At 45.8% G+C, this 26,659-nt stretch overlaps 1 protein-coding gene across 7 annotated transcripts in view; it reads left to right on the top strand.

The window, feature by feature from the left end:
- The first annotated feature begins 2,183 nt into the window (after positions 1 to 2,183).
- The window catches only part of BIN1 (bridging integrator 1), a 154,644-nt gene continuing 130,168 nt past the window's right edge, over positions 2,184 to 26,659 (top strand). For 2 of the 7 annotated variants that reach the window (XM_039495962.1, XM_039495967.1), the window contains exon 1: positions 2,188 to 2,383. In XM_039495962.1, coding sequence (XP_039351896.1) covers positions 2,303 to 2,383 — 81 coding nt within the window. In that variant the 5' untranslated portion in view covers positions 2,188 to 2,302. Of the gene's footprint in view, positions 2,384 to 26,659 lie in introns of all 7 variants that reach the window. The other 5 variants (XM_039495961.1, XM_039495963.1, XM_039495964.1 and 2 more) reach the window with 5 other exon arrangements.

Here is a 26,659-nt window from a genome sequence, read left to right as displayed (position 1 = left end):
AATGCCTCTTGGGGAGGTGGAGTACCTACGCCAACAGGAGAACCTCTCCTGTTGGCATACGTAGCGTCTACACAAGCACTACAGCAGTAAGTGTGGATGTATCCCACACACCTCCTGGGTATGGGGTTCTGTCCTATGTAGTGGCGCCGAGACCACTTAGAGAGAGATGAATGAGTCTGCTCTACAGCCTTAGCTAAGAGCCGCATGGTTTTTACCTCATGCAGTAGAGACTCACACATTTAGCTCCAGAGGTCCCAGGTTCAATCCTGCCCGCCAACAAGCTGGGGTCTGTTGGCATTACATAGACAAGCCCTGAGACTGCAGCTCTGTCTAATGAGTGTGCCTGCTCCTCAGTTAAAAACACAGCCAACTAATCGTTCACATGCAGTGTCTGAACTACCAAGGTGTATGTATGTGTTTCTAAACACATTAGCCTATTTCTGTAATCCATATCCTTCCTCGCCTCTCCCTTTCCTTGTGCTGGGTCTCTTGTCAGTCCTGTTCATCAATTAGACTGTAACCTTTTTGGAACAGGCCCCTACCTGTCTTCTCTATGTTTTCTGCTATGTATCTAGCATTCTTATGGGTGCTAAATGTAACAATGGTTGGGCAGTTGGTGTGCTGAGATGGCTGCCCATCATGCTGACCTACCCTCCGTCTGTTTGTATCCACCCGCTGTCTCTTGTCTTACACCTAGATTGTAAGCTTTTGGGGGCAAGGACTGTCTTTTTGTTCTGTGTTTGTACACAGTGGGGTCCTGCCCCACGGCAGCACGGTAGTCAAATAAATAAGCAGCAATATTAATAATCATAATAATAGTATTGAGATGAAATGGTAGCTGGGGGGAAAGGGATAGCTCAGTGGTTTGCACATTGGCCTGTTAAACCCAGGGTTGTGGGTTCAACCCTTAAGGGGGCCACTTAGGGATCTGGGGCAAAAATTGGTCCTGCTAGTGAAGGCAGGAGGCTGGACTCAATGACCTTTCAAGGTCCGTTCTAGGAGATTGGTATATCTCCAATTATTACCTTTATTATGTGCAGGTGTCACTGTTGCCCTAGAACATAAGAACAGCCAGACTGGGTCAGACCAATGGTCCATCTAGGAAGTATCCTGCCTTCTGACAGCGGCCAATGTGAGGGCATCAGAAGGAATGAACAGAAGAGGTCATCATCAAGTGATCCATCCTCTCTTGTCCAGTCCCAGCTTCCAGCAGTCAGAGGCTTTGGGACCCCTGGAGCATGGGCTTGCATCCCTGACCATCTTGGCTAATAACCATTGATGGTCCTATCCTTCAGTAACTTATCTAATTCTTTTTTGAACCCAGTTATAGTTCTGGCCTTCACAACATCCACTGGTGATGAGTTCCACAGGTTGACTGCACTTTGTGTTAAGTACTTCCTTAAGTTTGTTTTAAACCGACTGCCTGTTAATTTCATTGGATGACCCCTGGTTCTTAGGTTATGAGAAGGCATAAATAACACTTCCTTATTCATGTTCTCCACACCAGTCGTGATTTTATAGATGGCTATCATATCCCCTCGTAGTTATCTCTTTCCCAAGCTGAGCAGTCCCGTTCTTTTTAATCTCTCCTCATATGGAAGCCGTTCCACCCCCCCAATCATTTTTGTTCCCCTTTTCTGTATCTTTCCCAATTCGAACATGACTTTTTTGAGTTGATCTATTGGAGAGGATCGGAACCATTCAAATATGTGTCAGAGGCCCCGCACTGCTACAGACTAAGGCCCGGAGTGTCCCAAAGGAGTTAGGCACCTGAATACCTTTGCCAAACTGGGCCTAGCAGAGGTTACCTTTTGGCTGAGGTGGTAGTGAGCAGTGCTTTAGAAGCAGGAGACTCGGCGAGGTCCATCCCCCTGAAGTTCTGAATGGCTTTTGGGTTTGTTGCGCTTTGCCTAACTACATTTTCAATGAGGACTTAAACCAAATAGCACAAAGATGCTCAGAGAGTGGGAGCAGAGCTGATCAGAGGATGCGGGGTGGGGAGCAATGGCTTGGAAAGTTAGAGGAGTGAGAGGGCTGACAGGTCTGAGCAGAGATTTCTCACTGCAGGGGCCTGCCAGCCTGCAGCCCGGGCTGGGTGCTGCGCCCGAGGAGGAAGCTGTCAGCCGCAGAGCGAGCGGTCCCTTTAAGGAGCGGCCTCGGCTTCGGGGCGCTGTGTCTTTAAAAGGCTGGAGCCTGGCGCCGGGCTCCGGGAGAAGGCGATGGCCATTGTTTCGCTCCGGGCTTCCCCCGCGTTCCTCCGGCGCTGATTAGTGCAGCCGCGCGGGTGATCCAGGCAGGCAAGATGGCTGAGATGGGCAAGGGCGTCACGGCGGGGAAAATAGCCAGCAACATGCAGAAGAAACTCACCCGAGCCCAGGAGAAGGTAAACGGAGCTGGGGGAGCTGGTTTCACTGGGGACGTGTCAGTGCAAGGAGAGGGGGGCTGGGGGCGCTGCAGTCTCCTCCCCCCCGCCCGAGTTTTCCTCCCCACTTCACTGACAGCCCGGGGGGCGCGGTGGCTAGTGCTAGCCAGCCCGGACTAGCCACTTGGTGCCGCAGCTGCTGTGGCTCAGAGGGGCGCTGAGAGATGGGGGGGGGGGCGTTGATTGACGGCCGGTGGAAGAGGGGCGGGGAGTGTGTGTGTGTTGTGTTGTGTATGTGGGGGTGTCACAAACAGTTTGCTTTCCCAGGCAGATCGGACCTGTGCATTTACCCCCCTCCCCGGGCAGCTTTCCGCGTCCCCGCCTGCCTGGCTGCAGATGGTGCCCCCCCCCCCCAGCTGTTCTGCCCTTGCTCCCCTGCACTGCCTGGAGGGGGATCCCCCGGCATGGCACCCCAGGGGGATGTCCCCAGTGGATGGCTGGGCGGGCTGTATTACACAGGCAGGTCCCAGCGTGAGACTCCGCGGACAGGGAGGGAGTGACATGAGCTTGTGACATGGGGTGGGGGGATGGATTAAATCCAGGGAAGGCTGCAAAGCGCTCCCCACCTGCCTTGTCCATCAATCCAAGCGCTTGGGTTGAACGCAGCCTTTCAAAGGCTATTCTCCGAGCAGCCCCATGGATCCTGGCATGGGAAATGTTACAGGGCCAGGCTTGTAACATGGGGCCCAGTAGCGTGAGAATCTCCCCCTGAGATGCTAGCCATCCAAATCTGTCAGAGAGCAGCTCTCCTCTGGGCTGCCTGACCCCGATGCTGTTACGCACCCAGGTTAGCCCCCCGGGTTTATCACTGGAGGAGATGCCCGGTGGAGGAAATCAAAATTTTTAAACAGGTTTTCAGGGGGCTGCTGCAGGTGGGGTCACTGCAGCTGTCTCAAGCGTTTGCCAGGCGAGAATGTGACATTTCGCAGCAAGGTTTCCAACCTGTTCTTGTGCTCTAGTGGGGATCAGCAGGGGTGTGTGTGTGGTGGGGGGGAAGGATCAGGCCTGTTCCCTTTGAAACTCATTGCTGGCTGTAGATTGAACAGAAATCCCTCCTGATTTTTAGAAAGCTCTGGATGGCAATCTGAGCAACTCTTTGTGCTTCGTTAGCTGGAGGGTGCTAAGCATGGCACCCAAGGGTGGGGGAGTAAAGGAGTTCAACACCACCTTCCTCCCTGTCTCATCTTCTCTTCTGAAACCTAGCACATCATTTCCTAGTGCTTTCCCCTTTGATTCTCAGATTCCGGAGTCTGTCACTAGGCGATGTATGCCTTCCTCCGCTAACATCTAGCTGTTGCTGCAGGGGGATGAATCAGGGTCTCTTTTTCCTCATGTTGGGGAAAGCTTAGGGGACTATGCAGTGGATAGTTTTCATGTTCATCTCTCTGGGATCCTGCTCTGGACGCCAGATGCCTCGTCTGTGCAGGGATTATCGGACATTTTATGCAGGGACACTGATCAGCTGTTTTTTATCTCAAGCATGCTCATCTTGGTTTTCAGTGATTGCTGTCAGAGAGATGACATTGACTCAATAAGGAGCGGTGTGTCTTTGGGAGAATGCTTCTGCCATGACTGTTCCTATTTTCTAGGAGTTACCTTTAGCGACGATTCCTTCTAGATTGAAGGGCTGGGTACACAAAACAAAGGGAATGTAAAATACTACCAGATCAGAATGGTGAATGGAGGTCAGAGGCCCCCCGCCCCTGCCTGCCCTCCCTGACAGCTCTCACCGAATTGCACTTATTTAATGAAGCTGGAATTGGGCCCATAATTTTGTCTGACTGCTTTAAAAAGCAACCGAACAGTAACAGCACAGGGGGCAGCAAAGAAAACGCCTGCTCCTACACACTAAACCAGGGAACTAGGACAGCGACATCTCTTGGGTTGTAAACAACACAAAAAGAATTGCAGGGCTTGGTTCATCCTCTGCTTGGCCTCTAGGAACTGATTCAGTGGAGAGTGTGATTCATGTGGCATGGGGGTAGGGTGACCAGACAGCAAATGTGAAAAATCGGGACAGGGGGTGGGGGGTAATAGGAGCCTATATAAGAAAAAGACCCAAAAATCGGGACTCTCCCTATAAAATCGGGACATCTGGTCACCCTACATGGGGGAGACCTCACCTCTTCTCCTCGGGAATGGCTTGCATAGAGGAGAGTTATTCCACTAATTTAGATACTAGCAAAGTGAGAGGTAGGCGTACTGCAATAGTCACAGGATTATGCTCAATTCCATACGACGTGGTAATACAGGGAGACAAATGCAGTGAGCGTTATGCCATCACCCTGGCATTTGCCAAACTTTTTATTTCCTTTAAATAACAGATGCATTTAAATCATTGCTTGGTGGGAAGAATGTAATGCCCCTCTGTGGTCTGAGAGAAGAGTTGTGTATATTTAAAGACGGACATTAATAGTTGCATTAAGCAAAAGTGTTTGAAGATAAGCTGGGTGCTCAGCAATCAAACCTATTTTAAAAAAAGGTATGAAAAGGTTATCCCGAAAGGATGCTCTGAAAGATACAGCAATTTCCTTTAAAAAACCGTATTGAATAAAGTTGAAATAGCTTTGGAGCCCACTGTATTAAATGTGAAATATATACATTATTGTGGGCTCATATGTAACTTTGCTAAGGGGGAGCTGTGACCAATGTGAACCCTGAGAGGTGTTAAGAGCTTCAGAGGTCTATTTGCTAGGCAAGAATGAACTTTTGGGACAAAGTTAAGTTGGTTTCCTGGAGAGGAGGTGAATGCAAAATCCCTCCTCTGGTTATGCAAAGACCCAGCCTTTTGAAGCTACGCCCTGAGAAGAGAACCATTGTCTGCTGTTCACCTGCTACTTGAGGCCAAGATCAAAGCCCAAGCTTTATAAAGGAAAGAACTATCCGTGACTGTGTGTATTCTGAGCTAAAGCTGATATAAAACTGTGATCACAGGAAAGAACCCTAGGAGGGGTTTGAAGGAATGATCGCTTACCAGAGCCCTTGTTGGAGCTCAGGGTGATCTCCGGTAAGCTTATTAGCAGCCATGTAGGTTCTTTTATTGTTTCTAATCTGTTTTCTCTGTAATGCTTTCACCTTAATAGTAAATGTGCTTGCTTGGAAGGGGCTGTGTGGGTAACTTACCACTGTGGGCTGTTGTGCTGTTTATAGCTTCTGGTGAGAAAGCAGTGTGCAGCTGCTGGCTGTTTGGGCTGTCTGGCTTGCTGGGGATATCACAATGTAGGCTGGGAACTGTGCAGCATGGAAAAACTGGTCTGAAGGGAGAGAGACGTGAGTCTCCCCCCAAGAGAGGCCATAGCTGGGGAGCTAGAAGCCTACAAGTGGGTGCCCTTGCTGGGCCAGAAAGGGGGAATACCGATGCAGTTGCCTTGAACTGTGACAGATGCTCCAGGGAATTTTCATTTGCTTTTAAGCATAGGTGCCAACTCCGTGGGTGCCCCAGCCGATCAACTCCTCCCCGTCCCGCCTGGCTGCCGCGATCAGCTGTTCCATGGCATGCAGGAGGTGCTGGGAGGAAGGGGGTGGAGCGGGGAAGGGGCGCACAGTGGGAGGAGGCAGAGAGAGGTGGGCATGGAAGCTTGTGGGAATGGATGGAGTGGGGATGGGGCCTGGGGCTGAACACCCTCCCCCTCCCCCAAGCCCACAACGGAAAAAGCAGACACTTGTGCATTTAAGGTGGGTGTATTTTAGTGCTTAAACACACGTACAGTGTCCCTGTTATGTATCCTTTTTAGGTTTTATATTAGAATGAGAATCCTTCCTCTTACATTGATTTCCAGCTTGAGTGCTGAGAGTTTATGATCTCAGCCATTTCCCAGGTGATGAATTTGAGCCTTGTATTGAATGAAGAATGATGTCTTATTCAGTACCAAATTCACAATGGAATACTGGACACATCCTCTTTCCGCTTCTGAGATCTGTTATGAAACGATGTTCCTTCAGATATGGTGTTTGTGTCCTCTTTTCACCAAAGCTCTCAGTTTATTTCCAGAAGATACTTTCTTGTGTCAGGCAGAAATATGTGGCAAAGTGGTTGACTATGTGGTTGGGTAATTGGATACAAAATCTTGTATATTCATGTTCAGCCTAGAGTAGCAGTGACTTAAAATTGTTACCATCTGGTGGTTGTTCAGTGATCTATGTAAAGAATGATTTTGGTGTCTGACTGGTTACTAATGGACAGGTGTCCACCTGGCAAAAACAACCATCATAAATAGTACTTACTCACACCCTTTTTGGCAGTCTTAACAGAGAAGCTGGTGATTAATGGGACAAAGGCAAGAAATCACCTCTTGCGGTATGTCTACACAACAGCTGGAAGAGTGATTCCCACCTCCAGTAGATATAGATGTGCTAGCACTTTCTTGAACTAGTGCGCTAAAAATAGTGATATGGATGCAATGGCTCATGCTGGCCTCATGAATACATACTCACAGGTGGGATTTTATTTGGGTGACTAGCTTAAACTGCTGCTATTTTTAGTGTGCTAGCTTGAGCAGAGCTAATATTATCTAATGATCTCTACCTGAACTGGGAATCACACACCCCCACCAGCTGCTGGGTAAACACCCTTAGTCATTTAGCTGGTTCTTAGTCAGGAATGAGGCATGTTGGCGGGACATGTTCATTGCAGTTGTCTATCCTGTAGATAACTGGCGGATCTTCAGCTTCTAAGACTTTAAATATTTTGGTTCTAAACTCACTGTAAATAGGAGAAAAAAGGTTGGTACCACACAAATATTACAGATGTTCACGTCGGAGGTCATCATAGGCCTAGTGTTGATGTTTGTCTGCCCTTTCAGCTTGGAAAAGAGGAGACAAAGGGGGGGATATGATAGAGATATATAAAATCATGAGTGGTGTGGAGAAAGTGAATAAGGAAAAGTTATTTATTTGTTCCCATAATATAAGAAATAGTGGCCACCAAATGAAATGAATGGGCAGCAGGTTTAAAACAAATAAAAGGAAATTCTTCTTCACACAGCGCACAGTCAACCTGTGGAACTCCTTGCCTGAGGAGGTTGTGAAGGCTAGGACTATAACAGCGTTTAAAAGAGAACTGGATAAATTCATGGAGGTTAAGTCCATTAACGGCTATTAGCAAGGATGGGTAAGAATGGTGTCCCTAGCCTCTGTTTCTCTGAGGGTGGAGATGGATGGCAGGAGAGAGAGCACTTGATCATTACCTGTTAGGTTCACTCCCTCTGGGGCACCTGGCATTGGCCACTGTCAGTAGACAGGATACTCGTCTGGATGGACCTTTGGTCTGACCCAGTATGGCCATTCTTATGTTCTTGTGTTCCTTTTTATGGCATGTAATAAGTGCTCCACAATCTATGCTTTTCTTTTGTTTTTAACCTATAATAATCTAGTTTCTCATCTTGATTGTAAATATCTCTGTTCCCTATTCCACATGGACACTTTTCCCAATGCTTTACCGATACCAGTTTTACACACACAACTAAGTCATCCTAGCTCTGTTCCAGGGATTCGCTGTTTCTAGGCCTTTCAGTCTATCTGCATGAGCACACGTTTTCACTCAACATTTAAATAAAAACGAATTTGGCTGATTGGAATGAATCTTGGTGTCCTAGAAAGTCCTCCGTAAAATTCCAGGTGGAGGGTCGATTAATGCCGCAAACTGATCACTGACTTCTTGTTGCTCAGCTGGCCATAACTGGGCATGTCACGGAGACAAACCTGTTTTAGTTATTACTAGCATCTCCGATTGGCTGGCTAGAGAGCAGGAGTGGAATGATACTAGCTGTGTCAAGAGCAGCTCAGGATTTAAGGTGTCTGGAGGCAAGCCAACATGGTGAGGAGAGAAATGTGTGGTAGATGCAAGGAATAGAAAACCATCAGGTTTTGGGCAAAGGATTTCTGCAAGAATAATGTTAGGCAGAAATAATAGACTAGTTTATTCCTATTGCTCCAGGCTTGGGGTGTGTGTGTGTTGCGGTGTGTGTTTATCATATTTTTATTGTTTTGTTCTGTTGGTACTTAGATAAGAGTGGTCTCTTTGCCTAGTAAATATTACATTAAAAGACCTCTGCAGCTAGTTCAGCCTTCCAGAGGTACAGTCTTCTACTGTTATGACGTCAGTGGGGTGTAATCATTCTAGTTAATGTGAATGCTGACAAACAAATCCATCTTCACTTCTCTATCTTTATTCCTAATCTAAGCAACCTAAGAGCAGGAGGGATTCCTTCTAGATCAAGCTTTGTTTCAGTGATAGCTTACATTATGGGTGGCCTCCCTAGTGTGGTTTTAGATCACAGATCTGGGAGTCAGGACTCCCAGGTTCTAACTTTTTCCAACTCTGCCACTGACTTGCTGGGTTACCCTGGGCATTTTACTTCAACTCTCTTTCCCCATGTGTACTCTGGGGATGATGACACATAGCCATCTTTGGTGGGGCTTTGATGGCCTCAGAAGAGTGTTCTATGAGTGCCGAAGTGTTATCAGTTTTTTATTATTGGTGAGCATAACACTTTATATCAGTAAGACAAGCACTGCTTTAAAGAATTTACAATCCTAGGCAAATGGTTAATGGTGAGAAATAACAAAGGACCCTGGGGTGGAAGGGGGCTGGAAAGGATAAAAGAAAACTGTTCCTGCTCTGCCTCTCAATAAATTGTCTGCCACAAGAATGGTGTTAGTATGACACAGTTCAGAAGGGAGCTGTCTCTTCACTGCTCCAACTCTGTTCCTTTCTTTTTCTCACTCTTTCTTTAGCCCTCCACTGAACGGGAGCCATGAGAAGGATGTCAGTGGGTAGGAAGGGTTTAGCAAAAAGGCAGGCCATGCACGTTGCTCAGACCTGGTCTCAGTCTTGACCCTTATGTGAAGAAGCCCAGAGGTGGGGTCCAAGAGCCAAGAACCCTCTGAGTGAAATTCTGGCCCTATCGAAGTCAATGGGAGTTTTGCCGCTGACTTTAGTTGGCCCAAGGATTTTGCCCCGTGGTCCCCAGAGTCTTAACCTGGTCTCCTCCAGCAGTGGACTGCAGCTGTCTGGGAGGCAGCCTCGGGATGGCCAGGTCCTAGCTCTGAGGATGTCTGTGGAGGTCTTTTTAACTTGTATTGAAAAAGTAGAAAAGGGGCTAGTGCTGTGTGTTGCCTTGGCCCTTCCGTTGCGGGGAGTAAATGTCTGGAAAATCTACGCCTGCCTGATCTGTTCAAAATGGCGGAATTCATTTTTGCTGCACCTCAGGTTCTTCATGGCCTTTCAAAGCCTTGATCTAGTGCTACTGTTTGACCTCATTCCTCGGCGAAGTGTCAAACGCTCTGTGTGATGTCAGGCAGGAGGAGCGCAGAAGTGGCAACGCAGCTGGGGATAGAAGTACTGGACACGTGCTGATTCTGTCAGGAACTGTCTTTTTCTGGAGAACTCTCCAGCAGCTTGTACAAGGTTTGCTTTGTGGGGGGTGGTCTCTCTTCTCCACCTGCCTTTTCTAGAGCTAATCCTGGAAGTGACAACCTGACTCTAAGAGCTCTAATTAAGGACAGCTGCAAACTGACCACATTGTAGTTAATTCATTTAGGAAACATAAGGCTCTGGAATGCTTTCTGAGACTCTCTCCCTCTCTTCACCTGTGACTTAATTTGATTATTACAGCAAGCCCTCTCTAAAATTATTCTTGGGAGGTCAGGGGTTTGCATTGTTTACTGAGGTGTTGTAAAGGGAGTATTGATAAGACTTCAAGGGAGATTTACAGTAGCCCCCTGGAAGTTGCACTCTAGCTGGGAGAAACAAGGAGAAGTCCTGGTTCATGTTGAGGATAGCTCACTTCCACCTTAATTGAATTGCCCTGGTTAGCAGTGACCCCCCCCCCCCACTTGGTAAGGCAACTCCCATCTTTTCATGTGTTGTAATATATATCCTGCTTACTGTATTTTTCACTCCATGCATCTGATGAAGTGGGTTTTAGCCCACAAAAGCTTATGCCCAAATAAATTTGTTAGTCTCTAAGGTGCTACAAGGACTCCTCATTTTGTGTGATACAGACTAACACGGCTACCACTCTGAAATCTAGCTGGGAGATTAATTAAAGAGCGTTCATCCCTTCAGCCTTTCTTTGTTGCTAATCATTGCCCTAGAGCAAAACCACATCATTTAATTATTAATTATTGTTACAGCATCATAAAATTGCCTGGCACTTTACCAACAAATGAGACCAGTCACTGCCCTGAAGCATTTACAAGCTGAGGTGCTCAGCACCTTGTCAGATTGGATCCTACGGGCATGGCTGCACTACAAAATTAAATCCTAACTTAAGTAGGCACGCAGCTGCCGCAGTGATTCCATCGCTTGTCCGTGTCTACACTTTGTTCCTTGTGTTGGGGGTCTGGGTCCTCACCAGGAGCACATGCACCGATTGAACTGTCAGTGTGGTGTATAGTGGGACGGCTTCTGAAAGCCCGCAACAGTTGATGTAAGCAACACAGTGTCTACATTGATGCTGTGTTGACCTAGCTACGTTGAGATTGACTCTACGCCTCTCGTGGAGGTGGAGGTAAGTGGGTGTGGGTGAGTTCCGTTGGTGGGAGCGAAATTGTAGTGTAAACACTTTCAGAATTAGGTCAACATAGGTTGACGCAAGGCTGCTTAACTCTGTAGTGTAGACGCTGTCCTCCTTTCCTTCCCACCACCCTCCTCTTCTTCCCCTGAAAGGATCAACCAGAAGAGCCTGTGGTTGCTCTGTGCAGAGCTGTATGGTGCCTCGAACAGTGTCACCAACTTTGCCGATATTATTATTTTTTTTATCACAAGGGACAGGGCTTTGGAAGATGTTTGGAGCCCATCTGGTGAGAAGCTCCAGCCCCCTGCGGAAAGCCGGCCGAGTCTCTTCCCCTTGGCCTGGCTCCACTCTCACCTTCAACCCCATGTGAGAAATACAGATAGGACGGTGCATGCATCTGCTCCTTTCCCCTACCCACTGCAGCACCTGGCTTGGGAAGAGGTGGGGGGAGGAGGGGATGAAGAGCTCCAGGAGCTGGCACTCCAGGCTGGGAAAGGGGGAGATGGGATCCTGCTGTAGCCTCCCTGGTCTGGGGGTATGCGAAGAGCCTTAGGAGGAGCAGAGGTGAGGCTGGGAAGTGGGGACTGATGGGACTGGGGGGTGGGGTGCTGCTGAGTTCAGGGAAGAGGAGAGGCTGCAGGAAGGAAGAATAATTAAAATAATTGTTGTTTTTAGCTATTTGGACAATTATGAAGATTTAAAACTAAATTATTGTAATTACTGAACAATGTATATATTTATGTAGTGATCAAAATTATTCAGAGAAGAGAAACTTAAAATGACTTTTGAGATACTTTTGAATGTGACTGAGTGGATTATTTAAAAATATTTAGGGATTTATAAATATAATATAAGACTCTGGAAGTTGTTGCAAAGATATTCTTGCATGTGAAGGTCTTTGCAGCTTGTATAAATCATTACTGAAAAATAACTGGAAAATTTGCTACTTTGAGAGTGCCTTATGTTTCCAGGATGTTCATTTTTCAGCTCCATTTTATAGGCTTTGTATGGTATATTTTAAAATAAGTATGAATTAGGTTTTTCCATCATATTTTATCTTTATCACACTATGGAGCTCTCCACTGAGCACTTGTGTGTGCAAGAACTTAACAGAAGTGTGCCCCCTTTTCCCTACCAGTACAGCTGCCTTCCTTCCACCCCATCTTTCCATTTTTGAAGGGATACTTTTGAGGGGACGTCCATCCTAAAAATGAGATACGGTTCACGGAAGCATTACAATGATATTGAAATGAGTCTCTCTCGCTGCTTAGGAGTAGCTCAGATAAAACAAAGTCTTAACCGTTTTGTGACTGCTCCCTTCCAATTCTCCTAAATAGGTTTGTGTACCTTCAGCCTACACTGACTCTCTATCTCAGCAGCCAGGGAGAGGGGTGCATGCGTTAATGGTTGTAGTCAGTGAAGTCGTAGCCATGTCGGTCCTAAGATAGTAGAGAAACAAGGTAGGTGAGGGTCTGATAAAAGATATTACAACTTCTGTTGGTGAGAGAGACAAGCTATTGAGCCACCCAGAGCTCTTCTTCGGGTCTGGAAAACGTACTCCTGGTGTCACAGCTAAATACAAGGTGGAACAGATAGTTTAGCATAAGTAGTTGGCACATATTGTAAGGGATCATTCAAGATAGTGGCCCGTTAACACATCCTAGGACAGAAAGGGGGGGATAGTGGGTTACAGATTGTTGTAATAAGCCATAATTCAAGTGAGAACCTGCTTCAATACAGAAATAAACTTCTCTTGTAACCTGCCACCCCACACTGGAACCCATCTGGGGTATCATCAAACTACAACCTGTACTCCCTGGGGGACCCCCTCTTGAAAGAAATCGTTCCTGAACTCCCATTTCTGGTCTTCAAGCAACCCCCAACCTCTCCAAGCTCATCAGAAGCAAGCTCCCCAGAGACCAGGACCCACCAACTCAGTGACACCAGACTCTGCCAGGACAAGAGATGCAAAACCTCCAGACATCTCTCCTGTTCACTGCTACAATGATCAGTGCCTCCCCAACACACCCCTTTCAAGATCCAGGGATCCTACCACACCTGCCTATGACAACAAGTGGTGCATCCCATCCTGTGCGCTGAATGCCCCAATAGCAACAATGTCGGTGAAACCAGACGGTCACTGCTCTTGAATGAACTTACACAGGAAAATGATGCAAGACAAAAACATCCTGTCTGTCGCCTGTGGGTGAACTCACCTCTCCATCCTCATCTCAAAGGAAACCCACGCAACACTTTCAAAAGACAAGCCTGGGGCTTAAATTTATAACTCTGCTAGACCCTAAAAAATCAGACTGAACAGAGACACTGGATTTATGGCTTCTTACAACAATCTGTAACCCACTAACCCCCCCTCCCTTTTTTTTTTGGTCCTATGACTGCAGAGGTGTTAATGGGCCACTGTACCTTGAATGCAAAACAGGTACTTTGTGGGCACCTTAGACACAAATTTTATTGTAGCAGCATGCTTTTTCGAGCTAGCTCTCAGCTTTTTTTGATCCGAAGAAGTGAGCTTTAACTGCTCATAACTTCTTGTTCAGTGTTAATGGTCTTTTTTGTACTCCTTTTTTTTTTTTTGCTTTTTTTAACACTACTCTGACTCTGAAACCTGTACCTTGAATGGTCCCTTAGCATACGTAGTTAGCACATACTGCAAACAAGCTGTTCCACCTTGCATTGTGCTGTGATGCTGGAAGCACCTTCCCCAGACCTGAAAAAGAGCGCTGTGTGTCTGCATTCAAGGTTTACTTTTCCACCTGACATTATCAAACACACGTTGCCAGGAGAGTAGAGGGGAGTTAAAAAGTCAAATTACAGATGAAAAGCATGTTTGGTCTTTTTAAATCTCATGACTTGTGGGGTCAATCACATAATTTTTTCGATCTTCTGAGATTGGCAATACTGCTTGAAGCTTCTACACTAAAAATTGTTTCTTTGAAGGGAAGATGAGAGCTTAATTGACAGGCATCTGATTCTTGTCATGTTATGGGACACCTCCTAGTTCCATCACACAGTGCAACCTTCACAGTTCCATGTGGGCTGCCAGATCCTACAGAGCCTCTGTGATCAAATCATGCCCCAGTCAGTTGCACTGGCAATTTACCAGGATCCTGAAGGCTGCACTTGATTCGCGTTAACAGAACAGATTGCAGCCACCCTCTTCAGGGAGATGCAGCGGATGATACTAGCGTTCAGTCCTCTCTATTTATTTCAGTGACGCTGGGACATGTATTCCGAGAGCTGTCTTTTAAAAATAAAGTTGTATTATTCTGAGCTGTATTTGGCCAGCGGTCTCTGCATTATCCACCCTCGTACAATGTGCCTTTTCTATTTATGCAACGCAAGAACAAGAATTAAATTATCTGCTGTGGTGGCTTCAGAGACCGCCCACACACAGAGCTTGGTCTGCTAATGTCAGCAGCGTAGAGGAGATTGATGGCGACTTGGCATGGACAGCCTGCCTTTTAACCTTCCGCTCCAGAGCTAGTTTATTTGTCTCGCTGGAGTTAATTAACAAACAATCTAAGTTTCAGTGGTAGCCGTGTTAACCTGTATCAGCAAAAACAGTGAGGAGTCCTTAGTCGCTAAGGTGCCACAACAAATTTATTTGGGCATAAGCTTTTGTGGGCGAAAACCCACTTCATCAGAAGCATGGAGTGAAAAATACAGGAAGCACATATAGTGTAATATAACACATTACACCACATGAAAAGATGGGAGCTGCGTTACCAGCTGGGGGGCTGGTGCTAACAAGGCCAAGTCAATTAAGGTGGAAGTTAGCACTGCCCTCGCGTGCCCCCCCGCTGGCCTCGTTAACACTGACCCTCCACCTTGGTAAGGCAACTCCCATCTTTTCATGTGCTATAATCTGTATATACTGGTGGGGGTGTGTGTGTGTATATACACACTGCTTCCTGTAGTTTTCACTCCATGCTTCTGATGAAGTGGGTTTTAGCCCACGAAAGCTTATGCCCAAATAAATGTTAGTCTCTAAGGTGCCACAAGGACTCCTCGTTGTTTAAATAATCTAAGTGTTCCACAAGAGAGAGAGTGAAGTGAAAGTATAATAATCTGGTGTCTGCAACTGCTGAGCTAAGAGAAACTGAAATGTAGCTTTTTATTTATTTATTTTGAAAAAACTTTTGGAAGGAAAGTCACCCATTTAACATGCAAGTTTAGATCATTTGACACTGCAAGTCGCATCACATTTTAAATAAACAGCTGAGACATGAGCAGAAGCCTTTGCAGAAAAGCTTAGTTTTTAGGACAGTAGGGACAACAGATCTGACATGGGATTTCTGCCAAGGGGTACGTTTTGGTGATGTATAGACCTCAAATGGTTCAGGTCAGCACTCAGAATTTCAGATACATTTGCAAATTATTTGAACCTCTTGGATCTTTACAAACTGGCAGAGAGGGTTTCTGCCCTGATAAAAACAAACTATAGTAGTGCAAAGCAAAGAGAAAATAACTGGGCAGGGTTGGTGAAGATTAAACCACATTTTTTGGTTTAAGAAATGCAGGTTAGGGTTGACTTGCATGCATGGTTAGTGTGCTCACACATGCAAACTAGGTAACTTTTGGAGGTGTGTCTACTTAATTTGCCGGTCCAGTTACTAAATGTGTATGCACAATCCTGGTAAATATGCAAGCAAATTAAATGGCTAAACTGAAAATCTGGCCATAGATTTGTAATGGATATAATAGCTGGTGAGATCACAAAAAGCTCAAGTTTACCTGGGGGGGTGGGGGAGAAGGTACTTCTGCCTGTTTTGTGTAAACTTTCTTATAAATTAATAAGCTGATAAAAGGCTTTACCCTCTCTGCTGAGGAGGCCTTGGAAACTAGTGTATGCATAGCAGCGGCAGACATGGCCCAAGCCTGGCCAGAGAAACCAGGCATACAGGAACACTGAAGATGGAATTGTTGATGGATTGGAAAACAAGACGCTGATTGTGCCTTCTCACTCTTTCTGTGTAATGTAAACAAGTCCTGAGAACTCTACTCTGTATTAACTGAGATATATGGAACATGTTCAGGAGACCTCTTCCTCCAGAGCTGCACCCTGCAGTTTAAAATCTTTAATTGTCCCTCATGGCAGCAGAGTGCTGTTTCTTTAGGGCAATATATACCTTCAAGTCAGCAGCGCTGCTATGGGTACCCGCATGGCCTCACAGTAGGCCAACATTTTTATGGCTGACTTAGAACAACGCTTCCTCAGCTCTCGTCCCCTAACGCTCCTACTCTACTTGCGCTACATTGATGACATCTTCATCTGGACCCATGGAAAAGAAGCCCTTGAGGAATTCCACCATGATTTCAATAACTTCCATCCCACCATCAACCTCAGCCTAGATCAATCCACACAAGTGGTCCATTTCCTGGACACTACTGTGCTAATAAGCGATGGTCACATAAATACCACCCTATACCGGAAACCTACTGACCGCTATACTTACCTGCATGCCTCCAGCTTCCATCCAGGACACACCACACGATCCATTGTCTACAGCCAAGCTCTAAGATACAACCGCATTTGCTCCAATCCCTCAGACAGAGACAAGCACCTACAAGATCTCTATCAAGCATTCTTAAAACTACAATACCCACCTGCTGAAGTGAAAAAACAGATTGACAGAGCCAGACGAGTACCCAGAAGTCACCTCCTACAAAACAGGCCCAACAAAGAAAATAACAGAACACCACTAGCCGTCACCTTCAGCCCCCAACTAAAACCTCTCCAGCGCATCATCAAAGATCTACAACCTATCATGAAAGATGACTCCTCACTCGCACAGATCTTGGGGGACAGACCTGTCCTCGCTTACATACAGCCCCCCAACCTGAAGCAAATACTCACCAGCAACCACACATCACTGAACAAAAACACTAACCCAGGAACCTACCCTTGCAACAAAGTCCGCTGCCAACTCTATCCACATACCTGTTCAAGTGACATCATCATAGGACCTAATCACATCAGCCACACCATCAGGGGCTCATTCACCTGCACATCTGCCAATGTGATATATGCCATTATGTGCCAGCAATGCCCCTTTGCCATGTACATTGGCCAAACCAGACAGTCTCTATGCAAAAGAATTGATGGACCCAAGTCTGACATCAGGAATCATAACACTCAAAAACCAGTAGGAGAACACTTTAACCTTTCTGGTCATTCAATGACAGACCTGCGGCTGGTAATTTTGCAACAGAAAAGCTTCAAAAACAGACTCCAAGGAGAAACTGCTGAGCTGGAATTGATATGCAAACTAGATACAATCACCTTAGGTATAAATAGGGACTGGGAATGGCTGAGCCATTACAAACATTGAATCTATCTCCCCTTGTAAGTATTCTCACACTTATCAAACTGTCTGTACTGGGCTATCTTGATTATCACTTCAAAAGTGGTTTTTTCCTCTTACTTAATTGGCCTCTTAGATTTGGTAGGGCAACTCCCACCTTTTCATGTTCGCTGGGCTCTCTGTGTGTGTGTGTGTGTGTGTGTGTGATATATATTCCATTCCATGCATCCAAAGAAGTGGGCTGTAGCCCACGGAAGCTTATGCTCAAATAAATGTGTTAGTCTCTAAGGTGCCACCAGTACTCCTGTTCATTTTTGCGGATATAGACTAACACGGCTGCTACTCTGAAACCTATTAAACTCAGTCATTGCTGACTTTTTTTGCCTCTTGATTTAGAAAAGTCTAGATGGCAGTTGTTCCTTAAAATAGGCTGCAGGGCAGGATGAAGCGAGTGCTAAATATTTGACTTTTTCAGAGTAAAACATTATTTAGGAGTAGGGTGACCAGACAGCAAGTGTGAAAAATCTGGACAGGTGGGGGGGTAATAGGAGCTTATATAAGAGAGACCCAAAAATCGGGACTGTCCCTATAAAATTGGGACATCTGGTCACCCTATTTAGGAGTGACAAATCCATGACTAAAGAAGCTTGGGCTACGTCTTCGCTACCCACCGTATCGGCGGGTAGCGATCGATTTCTCGGGGATCGATATATCGCGTCTCAGCTAGACGCAATATATCGATCCCCGAATGAGTTCCTGTCGACTCCGGAACTCCACCAACCCGAACGGCAGTAGTGGAGTTGACATGGGGAGCCGCGGACGTCGATCCCGCGCCGTGAGGACGGTAGGTAATTCGATCTAAGATACTTTGACTTCAGCTACGTTATTCACGTAGCTGAAGTTGCGTATTTTAGATCGATTTCCCCCTGTAGTGTAGACCAGCCCTGAGTTACTATTACTAGTTTGATAGTGCCCTGGTAATAAATAAAATCTAGAGTGCCGGACTGTCTACAAGATGTCTGCCATTTTAGGCTAAAGAAAATAGTTACTTGGTTTGGAATGATTCATTAACTAGGCAGTTCTGTCAAGCATTCCCTCCCCCCACCCAAGTTGGCGGGCTTTTTGGGTGGAATTGCATAATAACTACCCCTCCCAAGGAGTTCTATTATCAGTATAGTAACTAGAGCTGAGCAGAGATCGTGTAAACATTTTTATTGAATAGTCTCTCTCATTCCAGTGTGAAATTGAATTAGGCAGGACTATAACGCTCTTCCATTCACTTTCCATGACCATTAGTCCAGTACTAAATGTTGGCTGAAACATTTTGAGAGGCATCAGCCATTGTAAAATTTGCAATTCATCCTGTGTCAAATACATTATCCAGGTATGCTTGGCCAAATGCATTATCCAGTCAAGGACCAGACACAAGAACACAACTTGTTCGACAAACCTACCTATGAAATTCAAATTGGTCACAGAACAGACTTGTTCATGCTACAGTAATGCCAAGAGGCCCAACTGAGATTGGGGCCTCACTGAGACAGGCGCTGGACATACAGAGTAAGATGGTCACTGCCCTGAGGACTTTACAGTCTAGGGTGAGGCAAGACTGATGAAAGGTGGACGAAAAGAAGGGTTATTATTCCCGCTTTACAGATGAGAGACTGGGAGCCTGATCCAGAGTCATTGAAGCCAGTGGAAAGACTTCAATAGACTTTTTGGATTGGGACCAAAGTGACTTCCCCAAGGTCACATAAGAAGGCTGCAAAGAGGCAGAAACTGAACTCAGCTTTAGATTCTCTTTATTCTGGTCTCTGGCTCCCTTTCTTTCCATTGTTATGAGGGAGGCCTTTTATAGAAGCCTGGCTTTCAACCGCTCTGGGAAAGTTACACAATTTCACCCATTGGTTAGGTTAATGGTCAATGTCTGTCTCGCCTCTGCTGCTGTTGCTATAGTCTGGCTCACCCTGTCAGCTGCTGTCCATTGTACATTTCCCTAAGGGGGGATTTTAACTTTAATAAACTCAAGCTCTAGCAGAGGCAAAATAGGGTTATTACTTGGTGGTTTGCACTGACTGGAAAAGCCTCAGGGGTTTCTTCTCCTGTTTGCCTGATGCATGTATAGGTAATTCCCATTAATGCCCATATGGGATATCTTTCCATGTTCTTATGCTGGCGCCTATCAATTATGTTGTCCTATCAATCTGTTAGGATTGCAAACAATAAGGTTCTGCAGAAATTACACTTAATACTTATAGCATCTACCCTAAAACTCTATAGATGAGATCGTTTTTTTTGTTGTTTTTTTTTAAGAAAAATCCATCCGTTAGATTTCTACAGCAGGAAGCAAATGGTCTAGTTTCAGTTAAACTGAATAAGATTTTTTCATAAGGGGCTTGACAGGAATTGAATGCGTGTCCGGTGGTGAGAGCAGAGCTCAGTGTTTTCTCCATATCAGTCACAGATAGTTTGGACCATCTCTTTACCCATCTCACCAATAGAAATCCTAGCTCTGTAGCTCTCCATAGCAGATCTACAGGTGGTGTTCCCAAATCCCCTGATTTTACTGCAAGTGTCATGATAGTTGGGGTGTTTTTTTTTTAAAGCCCTGATTTCTTGAGTCATGTGAATGTGAGAATCTCCATTTTCATCCTTAATTTTTTTTTTTTAAATAACCCTCATGGTTGCAGAGACAAGCTTGAAAACATGACTTCTAATGTTCTCAACCAGGGTACGTTTACCCATCAGGGTACGCAGAAGTCTTCCAGGGGATACATCAACTTAGCTAGATATCTGCCTAGTTTTATAACCGGCTACATAAGAAGCACTAGTGAAGTCAGTACAAACTACAATTTCATATGGACAATGACTTGTATATGCTCCTTCTGTTTGTTTGCTGTCTGTGTTTTCATCCTCTAGACCAGCGGCGCTCAACCTTTCCAGATTACTGTACCCCTTTCAGGAGTCTGAGCTGTCTTGTGTCGTCCCCCCCACCCCCAAAGTTTCATCTCACTTAAAAACTGCTTGCTAACAAAGTCATACATAAAAATACAAGTGTCCTAGCCACCTGTACTGAAATTACTTCCTTTCTCATTTTTACCATTTAATTATAAAATAAATCAATTAGAATATAAATATTGTACTTGCATTTCAGTGTGTATATAGAGCAGTATAAACAACTCATTGTCTGTATGACATTTGAGTTTGTACTGTCTTTGCTCAGGCTTTTTCTGTAGCCTGTTGTAAAACTAGGCAAATGCCTTGATGAATTGATGTGCCCATTGGAAGGCCTCTGCACATATCCCTGGTTGAGAACCGCTGTCCTGGGCTATCCAAAGGAAGGGATTAGTTAGGGTTTTTTGACCATTTTAATAGTTTATTGTAAACTGGACATTGCAGAAAGTGGGCATTCTTAGGGGGGATTTGGGTGATAGGCTTATGGCAATTGTCCAAAAAGGGCTGTATTTTTGGAGTTTAATCTACCCACCTATATCATTTGAAAGCTCATTTTATGACTGTTTAGATGAGGTATGATATGGAGCTGTCAAGCGGTGAAGTAAGCCTGTAGGCAGCCTGAAACAATGGTACCCAAAATGAGTTTTTTTTTTTTTGCACATTTCCGGAAACACTGCAACATGGCCATGACTACAGTTATTACTGGTTAAGTTAATTTCAACACCTTCATGTGGTGATTATGGGTCAGAGCTACCCAATGACAGTGTTTTAAAAGATTTGAATTGGTGTTGCATGGGCAAGGATTTTTCCCCTCAGAAATGATGAAGCTGTTTATCATGTTGCAAAAATGGCAAATCAACATTTTGCAATATATCAGGGGTCGGCAACCTCTGGCACGTGGCTCGCCAGGGTAAGTACCCTGGTGGGCCGGGCCAGTTTATCTGCTGCATTGGCAGTTTCGGCTGATCGCAGCTCCCACTGGCTGCGTTCGCCGTCCCAGGACAATGGGGGAGGCAGGAAGCCGTGGCCAGCACATTCCTTGCCTGTGCTGCTTCCTGCCTCACTCAGTGGCCGGGGACAGCGAACCACGGCCAATGGGAGTCGCGATTGGCCGAACCTGCGGACATGGCAGATAAACTGGCCCGGCCCACCAGAGTGCTTACCCTGGCAAGCAGCGTGCCAGAGGTTGCCGACCCCTGCAATATATTAATGTGGAATGGTTTCGCATTGCGCATTCTGAATTGTCAAAGTATCTCACAGGTGATTATAGAAGTTTGCTATATTTTCAGTTGAAACTTGTTCACCCAATCAGTCTCTCACTGAAGGTTGTGGACGAGTAGCAGTAGATTGCATGCCCATAGCTTGTACTGCATAGTGGGTAGTTGTAAATGTACACGAATTCCTAATGTAATGCTTCTCCATTTGTAAACTTTTGTACATACAATTTAGCATTTAGTCTGCCTGGTAGAAAGTTTTAACTTGTAACTGCCTTTGCTTGCAGTGCTAGTCTCTGAAATATTCTAGAAACTAGCTTTTTAATTCAGTGATGTTTATGCACGGATCAGTATTAGTGTCAAAGATGTCCGTACACAGCTTCATATTATGAATATGCAAAAGCTCTGAGAGAAAGAAGTGGCCTAATAAGTAGTGAAAACAAAGTCCATGAGGAGCACGTTACAGCTCTTACCAACCATGTCATTAACAATATGGCAAATCCATTTGACCCTGAATCGCATCCAGAGGTGCTTATCAACATATCTGTGGACTTCATCAGATGAACAAGTTTCACTACTGAAAATAGCAGATGTTGGTGAGGAAGAAATGAAGAGGTTTTTGAGAGGCGCATTTGATTCTGATGGGACATGTAGCTTCTTCAGCCCAGTCCAGAAATCTGGCATTAAAACATTTGCTGACATGGCCAAGAAGACAAAGGTAGATCTGCCAAGGGAGAGACGGTCCCTGTTGTGGTCAGTTCAGAAATTGCTTTCTGCAGATCCCTGTCCTTGGCAAGATGCAGAGATGAGGGTTCAATGGCAACTGTTCTTAATCACCAGTAGGACCTGTGCTTATGACCCTATTCCATGCTGATGGAACGATAAGAAGAAAAGACAAAGTTGAATTAGGGCTGTGATGCTCTCTAAAGGGGAAGTCGAGATTGAGACCCCTGGTGCAGACTAAGTCAATTTACCTTGGGGCCAGTGCCAGTCATCAAATCCTCCCAGCGGGCCAATAATGTCACCGAAGATGGTGTTCAGAAAAGAAAATGTTTATATCGTAGTTCTTATTTAGAATCTTAAAAATAAAACTGTCATACAATTCTTCGCCTGCCAGAGAGTTTTTAGTGTTTTGCCAGACACCTGGTAATGCTTCAGTTCTGTCAGTTTGTTGATGTTTGTTTGGCCTCAGTGGCTGAGCAGTTGAAACCTTCAGGATGGCAGCAAGGCGTGCACAGATAGTTGTGTTGGGTCCACTTTCCCATGCTCTGCTGACAGCAGGATCTTGCTGGGCTGGGCTGGGCCTCCTTGGGCACAGAAGCGGCTGAGGAGGAGGCACAGTCATGGTCTGCCCACTGGTCAGATGCAGGGGGTGAGGTGCATGGCAGTGGGTGGTTCTAACCCTCCCTGCGTGTCTGGGATTATGCTCCCCTCTGGTTCAGTGCCTCCTGCTGAGATGGCCCTGTTCTACACAGCCTACCAACATTACATGGGACAGTGAGTAAAAAAGTAAATTTTAAAGGGCCCCATTTCATTGCACAGACCTGCAGCACCAACAGCTAGAAATAATCTCTTTCCTTTCTTACCTTCACCTTATCTGTAGGCACCAGGTACATTGCCTCTGCAAACGCCATCCTCCGGAGCTCCCATTGGCCACGGAGTCGCGCTCGGGAAGGGGGAACGGAGGCAGTGTCCTCTTGCGCTGTCATTGGAGCCTCATGAGTTACGCCACCTCCCAGCCCGTTTTCCCACCCTTTTCCCTCACTCCCTTGGCCTCATGCCACCCTGGCTGACTCTACCCAGCGACTAGAGACGCTGCCTCCATGGCTGATTCCGCCCGGCGACTAGTGATGGTATCTCTGGCCCTCTTCCCTAGCCGATGGGAGCTGTGGGGTGCAGTGCCTGCAGCAGACAGTCGGCAGCATAGCTGCATGTCTCCTGCCCGCTCCCCTCCTAACTCCCCCCCGGCCAGCAGCCATGAGGGCCAGATGAAAGAACGTTTAAAAAAGTTTCCGCGGGCCGCAGTGGGGAGGTTCTCGGGCTGCAGATAGCCCACGGGCCGGGACTTTGAGCCCCTTGATCTACATGATTATGGTCTTCAGTTTTACAAAATTATTGTACAAGGTGCACCTTGTAAGGTATCATTGGAAAAGTTATAATCTGCTGAATATTGTTGTCCTGTTAAAAGTGCGTATCAACATTATGTATGGAATTGAGATTTTTTGCTATATGTTTGTGACTCAAACATGCATCTGAGAGATGCCAGCAGGTTAGCTATTCAGGAATAACAGAGGGATTATAAACAGTGACATGGAACTGCCTGACCTCATGACACAGCAAGGACTTTTTTTCCATTAAAAAAGGTCAAGATATAAAAAGGGGAAACAAAGGCTCCTTATCACTTCTCTCTCCTTCTCAGTCTCTGGACTGGTAAATACTGATGGGGATTCTGAACAAAAGGACAGAGATCCTCAAAAAACTATTTTTGGGCAACCCAGAGAAACACATAGAAAACTAGCAAATATTACATCCCTACTAGCGTTTGGAATTACAAACTTTAATTCACGTGTAAAGTATTCACCTGCTTTAACCTCTCTAACTTTTTTTTTCCTTAGCTAATACATTTTTAGTTTACTAAAGAAATTGGCTTCAGCGTTATCTTTGAGATCTGAAGCATACCTTGGCCTGGGGTAAGGTACTGGCCCTTTGGGGTTGGAAGAACCTAATATAGGGTGATTTTGGTTTTAATAACCTTTCTTCATAAAGTCCAGTCTGTCTGGGTGGTAAAGTGGGGGCTGGAGAGCCTAAGGAGGACTGTCCATGGCTTCATGGCAAAACTAATGTGATCCAGGAGTGCACACTTGTTACTGGTTGGGTGAAATCTACTAATAGAATATACCCAGCTGCCCTGTTTTCTGACTGTCTGACCTGAGAATGGGCTCTCTCAGCTGTGACCCATTCCGGGCACCCGTAACAAGGGCAGCAGCTGGAAGCTCAATGAGCTAAGAGCATGCAACAAAGAAACGGCAGTGTATATCAGATGCCATGGGTGTCATACAAATGATGGGTACAGACAGATTCCACACATTCGATTAATTGATCTGTTTTCATGTTGCCTAAACAAAGGGAGTTTATCCTGTTTAGAAATCTTGCAAAATTGGGAGAGTGACCGACAAGCTGCAACTTTTGCAGCAAGACAGTTGATAGTAGTGCTGCATGACCAGGGCAAGAAAGAGAAAAGGGTTCCCAGAGACCTGAATGGCTTGCACCCCAGTCTTGCCATCAAAAAGGAGAATTGACTGGCCAAACTCCTACTATGCGAGAACAGTTTTGAAGAACATGTCAGGAGAGCATCTTGGCAAACAAAGTTTTGGATGTCTTCACATATATGCAAACCAGATATTGGATCGTCATTGCTACCTGGATGGAAGAATGTGGATGATCTACTTCCTGAATTCTTCCAGGCATCTGAGCTTCTACAAGACCTCATTTGTGTACCCCTGTAGGGGTTGCTGTACAATCAATGTGTCTGTAGTCAGAAAAATCTTTCCTGCACACAACTGGGTACATGCCAAGGCAATGAAGACTGTGGTAACCCACTCACTCTCAGCAGGGATCATAATGGTGAACAAGATGCTAACGATGATGACTAGAAATGACACCAGTGCTACTTCAATGATTCCGTACACATTTAGAATTAGATTTTTCTTTTTCCCTTTAGATTGTGGTTGGGATGCTTTGAGGTCACAAATCCAATATTTTGTCTTGAAATAGTCATTAAACTAACAGAAATGAATGCATATATTTCAAAGTGGTTCTTTCAACGTGTTGATGTCATTGTTTATCCTTGTTTCTGCGGTAAGGGCACCACGTGACGGCTCCACATGAGACCTCATCTTTAAAATGGACGTAATAAGCTTTCAAGTGATGTGCCTGTGTGTGTAGAGGGTGCATTAAGTTGACTAGTGATGTCTGATGCTTGCCTGTGAAGAAGGGGTAATGGTTTTGTGAACTAGCACAGAGATGCCCAATCTACGGCCCATGGGCCATACACGGCCCACCAGAGCATTTCATAAGGCCCGCGGCCCGCTTCAGCACAATATACTAACAACCAATTCATCATTAGTGTTTTGTCATCCTGTTTACATCACTTTAATTTACACAAGTGTGTAAATAGACAATACTGTCTAAATACAAAACGCAACAAGCTGAACTTAAAATAAAAATCGCTACAGGCGACTTTAAATCTAGGTAGAGTCTGTTTGGCCCACCCAAGGTTGTGCTTAGCTTTGGGTGGGCCAAAGGTTGGGCACCACTTCACTAGAGCATTGAGGCCGTTCTGCACACAGGGCGCAGCATGGAAAATCTCACAGCCAGGAGCGGGCATAGTCATCAGGGCCTGGAGGATGAGTGGAGGGTGGCGTCGGAGGAAAGGAGGCTTGATCTGCAGCCTGGAGAGGAGTTGTGCAGGACTTTGGAGGTGAGGACTAAAAGTTTGACCTTGATGTGGTAGGAAGGGCAAGTGAGTGGAGAGATGAAGGGATGACGTGATTGGTTAGATAGGCGAATGGACATACAAAGTCCTGAACAGAATGGAGTTTCCAAATCTCTGATCTTCCAATAGTCACCTATGAATGGGTGACTATAATCAGCCACCGGACCAGATTTGTCCTCCCCAGATGCATGTAACCGATTCTGATGCTCTTTTAATACCTGACTCTTGGCACGTGTGGACAGCTTGCCAAAAGGAATACAGCGTTCGGCAGCCTGTCTTGGTTTCTCAGCTCATATGTGAACTCCTGAGGAGCACATCAGGATGGTGCAAAGTCCTTGCCACACACAACAGCACTTCTACACTTGAAAACACCATGGGGCAGAGTCACAGCTGGTGTGCGTTAGCACCGCGTCATTGACTTCAGTGGAGTTACCCCCATTCACGGCAAGAGGATCTGGCCCATCTCTCAAGTGCTCCATTGGTCGTTCCATTGACGCCGGTGCCTTACGATACTATAGGAGAGGAGGGGAATCGGGGCCCGTGCTGCTTGCTTCTGATTTTCTAGGGTCGGAATAAGTTCTGCAGAAAGTGACCAACAGAAATAGAAATCTGAAAGAGTAAATCTGAGAGAAGCCTTGACTTGATTTGCAGGACCAGTTAGATCTGCAATCAGTGATCACACACTCACTGCCCTTTGTCCATGTAACAGGCTGGGCTTTGCACCCAAG

This window comes from Mauremys reevesii, linkage group 11, assembly GCF_016161935.1.
Source record: "Mauremys reevesii isolate NIE-2019 linkage group 11, ASM1616193v1, whole genome shotgun sequence".
Lineage (NCBI taxonomy): Eukaryota > Metazoa > Chordata > Testudines > Geoemydidae > Mauremys > Mauremys reevesii.
This window is presented reverse-complemented; position numbering and strand designations above follow the sequence as displayed.